General features: G+C 49.2%; 1 protein-coding gene across 1 annotated transcript in view; it reads left to right on the forward strand.

The window, feature by feature from the left end:
- Nucleotides 1-9244, forward strand: part of LOC102385759 (DNA replication complex GINS protein PSF2) — a 28501-nt gene that overhangs the window by 14464 nt on the left and 4793 nt on the right. The window contains exon 3 of the mRNA XM_014519510.1: nt 1998-2137. Within this exon, the coding sequence (XP_014374996.1) occupies nt 1998-2137 (140 nt within the window). The remainder of the gene's footprint in view (nt 1-1997; nt 2138-9244) is intronic.

Below are 9244 nucleotides of genomic sequence, written 5' to 3' on the forward strand. Positions count from 1 at the left end.
GTCATTAGACCGGGGTTAACCTCCACAAAGGACGTAGGAGGACGGCATCTCCCACCTGCCCTGACATCTCCTTCTCCAGGCCTGGGAGGGAAGCGCAGCTGTCACCTCCGTCAGGCAAATGGGAAGTGTTGGCGTTGTCAAATAACAGGGAGCTAATTGGGCTGGCAGCTGCCAAGCAGGAGCTTTAAAAGAGTCGGCACGGGATTGTGGGAAGGCTCTGCAAATGTCACGCGGGGCTGAGGAGGGAGGATGCACCGCTGGGGTTACCACGGACCCTCACCAGCCAAATGATGCACACAACTGTTGGGCTGTCTCATGCCCCAGCTTGCTATGGGCATGGTGGCTTTCACCTTCAGTGCTTTGCTCTTTGGCCGGTGGGGTGGGGGCTATCACTCAATATTGCCTCCATTTTCATGGTTACAAAACATGGCCTCTGATTTCAACAGATGGGGTCATAAGCAGGCAAGGGGACAAGGGGCTTGAATCAGAGGCAGGAGGGGAGGTATCATTGGAAAGAGATGGTAGAGCAGAGGCCGTGTAGGCTGAGCAAAGGGTCTGCAACTGGAGCTCATAGCACCGTGGCTTCAGTCTCAGAAGGGGAAAGACTTCCAAGCCCCCCCTGCAAAAGCTGCCCTTCAGGTGCGGTGTCCTGTCGGGGACAGGGTGGGTAGCCACGATCCCTGAAGGGCTCTGCTAGTGGCGAGGATGCCAGCGCACCGGCGTTGAGGGCAATCCACGGTGAACGCGGCCGAGGCCCTGTGCCACGTTGTGGCGCATGGACTGCAAAGGGCTTTGATGCAGGGAGGCAAGCGCAGCTGCGGCTGCATCGTGGCACAAGCCGGCTCCGCTCCCAGCGTGGAGCCGACCCAGAGGCCCTGAGGCTGCAGCACCTCTTGCTGTCAACTGCTGTGCTCACATCACCCTCTGATTTCCATTCACCTTTCCTCGTCTCCTTTCTCTTCAAAGCTTTTAGTGCCCATAGCAACGGCCAGACAGGAGCTGCTATGAAGTTAAGGAAGAAGGGAAAGGCCAGGGCTGCCCCCCATGGCAGAAGCCTTATAATACCGGCTCAATAAATGAGCCCTGTTGTAAGGATAAAGTCGACCCTGGCCGAAGCAACCCCACAGCCCGGCCTTTGCTTTCCAGGTACCTCTCCTGGAACACGCTGATGCTCTTTGTCCAAATCAATAGGAGCTGTGAGCGGCTCTGCTGCCCCGCTGTTCCAGTGCACTGTGATCTTGTCAGGTCTTGCAAGCTAAGTAGGGTCAAGCTGACTCAGTAATTGGAGAGGAGACTTCCAAGAGGGGCCACAGGTGGCAATTCATCTCCTTCCTCCGAATGATAATGAGCAGCAAGGCAGTCGGGAGTGCTGTACTGCTGTGCTTTTGCTGAGATCCAAAACCTGCTGCTTTTTCACAGCCCAAACAGACCCCACTGTCCTGTTTGCAAGGGGGAAAGGTCCTGAATGCCACTCTGCTTTTCAAAACCCCCTCTGCCAGGTCCATGTCACACGCACAGTTTGTGCTGTGTGCCATTAAACAGCACCTGCCTTCCACCCCAGAGGTGGGTGCATTTCAATGGTGGATGACTTGTCTCCCTTTTATACCTGGGGTGGAAAGCCCTTTGGGTTTCTTTGGGATGAAAGCTTCTCTGGAAACACGAGACATGATGAATTCTAATCAACCCATTGTGCATTTCCTTCACCTGTTCCGGATAATCAAGGACATTTGCTTGGGAACAGGATGATTTTTATCTGGCTCCCATTGCTTATTTGCCATCTAAGCTGGCGTCCTTCGATGCCATTGCAGATGAGATTACTGTGATATCCCAGAGGGTGACTGTGACATGGGAACTGGCTGCAGCCATGGATAAAACCAATAGGATCTAAGATGCTGTTTACCTGCTTGCTGCTTCATCATCAGAAACAAGGGGGAAATGCACACAAAACAGAGCCCTCTCTCCAGGCATAGTGTCTCGGGGCTTTCTTTGCTTGTCAGCTGTCGCGCACAAATCCAGGATAGCCAAAATATCAGGCTTCTGCCCCACAATTGTGCTGATCCTAACAAACCGCCACAAAGTGGATGCTGCAAAGAGAGCTCTTCCAAAGCAGCCTTCCCATATTGTCACGCTGCCGCAGGTACAGACTTCCTGTCACTTTGCAGCTGCTTTATAATAAATCTCTGTCTTTCAACTCATGGGTTTTTTATGAGCGTGGGCTCTTTGGTACCAGGGCTGAGCTCACGTTGCGTTTGTACTGTACCCGGCACCATGTGGCGGCTGCTAGAGGCAGGAGACTTGATGGACCTGTGTTCAATTCCTTGCTCTGCCTATAACCTTGGCAAGTCCCTTAATCTTTTTAGTGCCTCCATCCCCCATCTGTGCAATGGGGATATGGCGCTGACCTGTCACATAAGAGGCAACCAGTCTCCATTTCAATACAGCGAGCTCCACTTTTCCCCGCTGCACACGTGCATAAAGAAATGAAGCGACTCTCTGCAAAGAGAACCGGAGTGTTAAAATTCAGGGATGCCTCATTTGCAGACCACAAGCCAACCCTTCCTTTTTTCAAATAAAGGCTGTATCTTGTTTCTCTGCCAGCAACCCTTGGCTCATTGCTGGTTTCTCCCGTGCAGCTGCAGTGTGGTGGAGCTCTCCAGTTCAGACAGCTCCTTTTAGCGGGAAGGGATGGATAGGGGAATAGTCCCTGCTCTGAAGAGGTAGCTATAGTTCAAGGGACAGACACCTGCTGTGCTCTTAATCATTGCATCGGCACGGCATCAAACCATGCCAGAGGTGCTATTCAGTCATCCAGACTGCTTCTCTCAGGGAGTTCTCATTCTTCCAGGAGTATAAGCTACTTCTTCGAGGCTGTCTTACTAAAAAGTGTTCATACATACGCATGTACAGATAACAGATACACATGCACACACACACAGAGTACCTAGAAGGCTCAGTCAGGGACAAATGCTAGGTATTGTTTCATTCCATTATTTATTATATATGTATAATAAATATATATTAGCTGCTTGAGCCATGCGGCGGTAGGTGCTGTCCAAAGACAGCTGGTCCATGCCCCATGTAGCTTACAATCTATGTGTAACATGAAGTAGGTGTATAAGACAAACTGGGCGCGTCTACATGAGACGCTTACTGCGCATTAGCCTAATAACACTCCGCATTAGCCTAATAACACCGCGAAGTAGCCTGGCGATCAAAAAATGTACTAATAACCTACTGAGCAGTGTTATTAGGCCAATGCACAGTAAGCGTCACTAAAAAGCCGTGTGCCAGCGCTACTGCGCAGTAACAGTAGTTATTGCACTCGTAGTTAGTACTTCATTAAGGAAGTACTAAACTAAATGTGCGGTACCTACATGCATTAATGAATGTGTAGATGTGCCCACTGCTGAGGGAATCCCAGAACAACCATGAGCCTCAAGGAGAGAACATAAAGCAGTCCAATATAAGTCCATTTTAGGTAGAAAATGCACTTGCAGAGACCCTCCATAGGAAAGTATCCAACCCCCTTGCCTGTGCATCATGTATTGCTGTCTAAAACCTGAAGGACTTGAAAAATCCTGGGGTGGGATTTTCAAAGATTCTCAGTATTGATCAAATGCTATAGCCTTTGAAACCGGTGTTAAAGGTGCGACTGACCTGACAGCAGAGGGATCCCAGTCCTATACACGTCTGAAAACCCCGCTCAATTCCCTGCACAATCTACTTAGCAAATCTTAACAGTCAAAGGCAAAAGGCTCAGCCCTTGCCCCAACCATCTAACCACCCAGTTAACAACTCATTGCATATATCCTGCCACTCAAACACGCTTGTGCTTGCTCAGACCTAGGCCTACCAAAAGAAACGAGCCCTTGGCTAGGCCTTTCTGCACCTGCCGAGAAATCTAGTCACAGATTTTCTATTCCTTCTGTTTATATCTGATGCCTCCGGGGGGAGGGGGGAAAGAGGAAGCTAACCTGGTCACTCTCTCTTCCTTGTTTCTAGTGAGTTTCACTTCCAGATTGCGGGTCTCCCCCCCCCCCCCCCCCCCTTTGGGTTTCACAGCAAAATCGTCAACTAAAAAGCCAACCCTAAGTACAATGACGCTCCAAAAAATACAGATGCAGAGTCCAAGCAACTTCAGCGTGCTCCACTGCCATGTGCTTTGTGGAAAATAGCATCAGCATTACATTCGGTTGGGTTCTGGGGTGGTTGTGTTTTTTTTTTAAAGCTTTCTGTTTGTTGTTAAGTTGAGGGGCAAGAACGAACGGATTCCAAGGGGGACTAAAGAGAAGGCAAAGTAAATGGCAAAGCAGACATCATCCTGTGAAAATTAGCATCTTCAATATAATCACAGGGTATAATTCCACCCTGACCCACGCATTACACATGAGAAACATCCACAGTCTACAGAAAGAGATGATCGGGGGGGTTTGCTACCAAGAAACAGAATTCATCAGAAACCTACAGGAAAAGAGGGGGGAGAGTGTGAAAACAGATGGAAATTTAATTTTTTAATGACAGCAGCAGATGGCAAAAGACACAAAAGTGTATTCACACCATGTCAGAGCCATTTATAGACTGCCTGGCACCGCCGTAATGCATTCCAATAGGGTTTAGATTATTGTTCCCCTGGGACATGAAGGCAATTGGCGTTCGAGTGGAATTGTATTATTTCTCCCTCTGCAAAGTCTGAAAATAAAAGTTTCTCTGCGGATGCTGAGATCCCCTTCAACTCCCTGGCAGGTAGGTGGTGGAGCAAATGGATGGAGCTGAGTTCCCTGCTCGTCTCTTTGCAATGCAGACGCAGGAAGCATTCTGCCTTTAGATGCCATGGGGTTCCTCCATACCTGAGGCAGTGCCAGTGCGTGCACATCATTCCCACTGACTTCAGAGAGAAAGTCAGAAGCTCAGTCTGGTTCTTAGGAGATGGTTTCCTCTATTGATCTGCGTGTGGCGAAAGCTTCCTTGCTTCCCACTAATGCTAAAAATACCTGAGGCAACTTCTTTGGAAGAAAGTATAATCCTGGGGAAGCTGGCAGAGCTAGGAGTTCAAGCACTGACCTTTTCCCCCATCAGGTTCCTACCTCCTGAGTTTTCAAGAATGCAAATGAGAACCCTCTTAAATTCGGGAACCTGTCAGGGCTGCCTCCCCATCCACATGTGGTTAATTCAACCTGGGCTATATTAACCTGCCTGGGGCTGGACACCCTAGAGTCACAGCAGTGGTAGCCTTAGTGTTTTGGGGGCCCTGGGCAAGAGAGTTATTTGAGGCCCCTTATTAACCCACCACAGTCGTATCATGGATTTAAAAAATATTCTTTGGGGGAAGTAGATAAACAGTCGAGTGTTAAAATGCAAAAAGAGCCACTTCCTTGCAAAAACCTCACCCACCCAACAAAATTGGTGCAAAATTTTGCCCCCCACCCCAAGTGTGGGGCCCTGGGCAGTCACCCGGTTTGCCCTCCCCTGATCACAGAAATGGAGAAACTTGCATCTAGTCCACCCCTGCTCTGAGGCAGGATCAAGGATCCTGACATGCTTGTCCAAACTATTCTCAGAGCCCTAGGGTGGAGGAGATGTCCCGGGGCAGGCTGCTCCAGTGCTTAACAACCCTCTACATTAGAAAGCCCTTCCCAAAATCTAACCTAAATCTTCCTCGGTGCACCTTTAGACAATTTCTTGTCCTAACCCCTGTGACAACCCCTAAAGGAGCCCTGGATAGACTGCAGCCCACTGAGTAACTCTTTGGAGCAAACAGGCATCACTGGTACCCCAAGGCAGGGGATGTAGAACAGCAGCAGTGTGCCTTTGAGTTGGGAAAGCCTGCAGGCTGAGGAAGCAGCATTATCAGCAGCCAAGCTGGCTCCTGAATTAAAGGTCAGGATGAATGTGTGACAAAAGGTGCTTATCAGGCACAGACATCTCCAGGCCTACCAGCCTTTGCAGGGCTGCCCCCGCCTACCACCAGTTAACCAGCAGGAACCAGGTTCAGGCTGCAATGGCAGGTTTAAACAGGTTCGTGGAGACCCAGGTGGATATGAAGACCTGAACAGCCTCCCTTTCTCCCTTTAGAATAACCCTTTACACACAGAAGGCTATTTGCACAGGAAGCATGTGAAAGCCAGCTCCGGGGGTGTGGAAGGGAAGTGCAAATCAAGATGTTGTGGCATTTGAGGCTGGAAATGGACCCGAAACTGAACTTCACCAATGAACGATGGAGCATTTCAAAGGTAGAGACAGGCTGCTTGCTCTTCCAGCTGTTTCAACCAGCCTGTCTGGCTTTCCTATGTGATGAAGCTGCTGGGCCTGAGAGAGGAGCCCTTCAGACTTGTCTGCATTAGGGGTTTTTGTGCTGTCTTTTTCTCTCCCTGCAGAGGGTCGGCCAGGATGCAATGGGTTTAAACTGTAGCAAAGCAGGTTGAGATGAAATTTCAGAGAAAAGTGTCATTACTGTCAGAACATCAGGACAACGGTGCAAAATGCTGGGGGAGGCTGTGGCATCTCCATCCTTGGAAATTTTCAGGAAGGGGATGGATAAGCATTTAATACGGATGGTTTAGGAAGAGTGCATTGTGCCTCTGTGCTGGGGGCTGGACTGGATGACCCCGGAGGTCCTGTTCAATTCGATCAGTCTATTATTTTCCCAGGAGCAGCCACTTTGATGAGCATTTCCAACTGCAGACATCTCTCTTGGTCTATTTCTGGAGGAGCAGAGCAGTTCAGTGCTTTCATTATGGGGTCTAATGAAGGGCAGGGGCTGCTATGAATTCCAATCTCGGTTGCTGCCATGGAGCGAGCTCGACCTGCTGGTACAAATCTACTGCACTGGTATAGAGCAAGGGAGCTGGGAATGCCTTAAGTCCCACTAAAACCTGGTTTTAATAGCCCTCTTCAGCAGAGTGTATTTAGAGCTAGCAGAACCCAGGGCAATGCTTACCCAGCAGATTTCTCGTGTCACGGAGATGACAAGATTTGCTCCTGTATGACAGCTGTTGGTTGTTTTTTTTAAAGCTGTCAAGATCAGAGCTGCTCAAAACCTGCGGATCACAGGCACTGATGGTTTGCCTGACGCGGCTGCCTTTTGCTTCCGGGGGAATTTGAAGCCCAAGATCTGGAATATAACGGGGGAATTTGCACCTCCCGAGTAATGTTCCAGATTTTGGGCTTCAGACTGAGAAATGTCAAAAACCCAGCTCAGGTGACATGAGGCAGTTCTGGCGCTGAAAGCAGGACTCTTGCACTAGAAATGGTGGCGAGGTGGTAGAAAACCAGCTAGCAAAGGTTTCCAAAACCACATTCATGTCCTGAATTTGTGCTGCCAGCTTCCCCAAATGTAAACTCTCACAGTGGTCAGTCTCTCTCCTAAAACTGAGCTCCTGGAGTCATGAGACTGCTCAGCTTCCCTTTGAAACCCACGGGATGTTTTTAACCCTCCTAGTGGTGGATAAAATCTGGACAAATGTGAGGTCTGAAGTCTCAAAAGCTAGAGGGGGAATAACAAGGACTGCAATAAGATATTTGTGAAAACCTTTTCATTTTCAATTGATGCTCAAGATTCAAAGGGGACCAGGTAAGGATGTTTTCCAAGTGGGTGATACCACTGACTCCAAGCTAGGCAATAATTGGTGCCTTTGATGTTCACCGGGGATGTGAAGAGGTGAATAGGGGTGGAAAGATAAATTGCCTTCCCCCCCCCCCGCCAGAGGTAGCTACCAGCCCTATCTAAATTGCCTTCACCCCCCCCCGCCAGAGGTAGCTACCAGCCCTTCTACTCCTCATGTTATTGCTGTTCTGCCAATATGCAGAGTTGCCCCCCAGAGTCACCCGTCTGGCACTTCTCACAAACACAAAACTCACTTCATTAAAAAAAGAAAGGGTGTGGGAGGGGGAAGCCATTTGGGAGCCATAACAGATTAATCAATACAAATCAATCAATAGGAACTATTGGCAGCTGCCGCTGGGAAGACAGCACTTAGATTTGAGGGTTGTTTTTTTTTTTATGGATGGGTAAAGTGGAGAGAGAGGAAATCAGATCCAGACATAACAAGGCCTTTGAATGACAGCCGGAAAATAGGATTATTATCATCACCGTAACTTGGGTACTATCATTTTCCTTTTTTATTCATGCAATGCAGAGTGGTTTGAGTCTCAATTCTAGAGGCCCCGATCTGAGCAAGAGAGCGGTTTGGGGCACGGATGAGATGGCAAGAGGAAAGAAAAGGGCTCCCCTGGAAAGACTTTTTTTTTGGGTGGGGGGGGTGACGGGGACTATACGCCGCATTCGGAGCCTTTTTATTTATCCTGTTGCATCGGGGTTGCTGCCCGTGCTGGGACAAGCTGGAGGCAAGGCAAAGAAATAGATGGTGTTTTGAACAGGATCACAAAAACACACCATTAAATAGACCTGTCACCGCTAATATTGTTTGAAGGCTTTCTGTTTCCATGACGACCTGACATCCTAACAGCCTGGCTGACAGCACTCTAAATCACTCCTGGATAAAAGCTTTTATTTTATCCCCCCCCCTCCCCGTGCATAACTTTGGACATTAACATCTTCAATGTGTTTTGACGGGTTTTTGTTGCTGTTGTGCTTCATCTTAAATCCGGCCCGGTAGCTGAGTGTTTGGGGGTGGCTTTTCTTTTTAATTAACAAGCAAAGCCTGGGTCAGAGGTAGAAAAATACCTCTCTCAAACACTTCTGGGCTGTAATGCCTACACAATGCTGAACAATGGTTCGGCAGATGGGTTGCTGTTTTTCAAGCTGATCCATGTCAACGCCTGATGTCCCCATTTACTCCCCCCACCTGGCCGTTGTGCCCACCTGTTGCCTATGGGCTTGCACTTGGATGATCAGCTTCGTGCCACATATTTGGAAGAGGCACAGGCGGCAGGGCCTTGGCCTCTAGCAGGGCCGCACGCGGGCACGGGCGGACAAAAACGGGGCCTGAAAACGGTCATTTTGATTATCGTTATTATCGTTATCTCTGGCGAAGCGGGGTTTGATACTAAAAGTTCGCCCCAGGGCCGCCAGGAGTCTCGGTACGGTGCCTTGAGCGCTCGTAATAAATAATATGAATACATTCATGAATTAAAGTCCCCTCCTCTGACCCTAGGCCAGGCCGCTGTCGGAAAAACCAGGGAACAAAGTTGCAAAGCTGCGGTTAAACAAACACAAGGCGCGTCTACACGTTCACTAATGCGCAGTAGTTTAGTCCTCGCTTAATGGAGGACAGGCAACCCCCCC

Source organism: Alligator sinensis, unplaced genomic scaffold, assembly GCF_000455745.1.
Source record: "Alligator sinensis unplaced genomic scaffold, ASM45574v1 scaffold228_1, whole genome shotgun sequence".
NCBI classification, from domain to species: domain Eukaryota; kingdom Metazoa; phylum Chordata; order Crocodylia; family Alligatoridae; genus Alligator; species Alligator sinensis.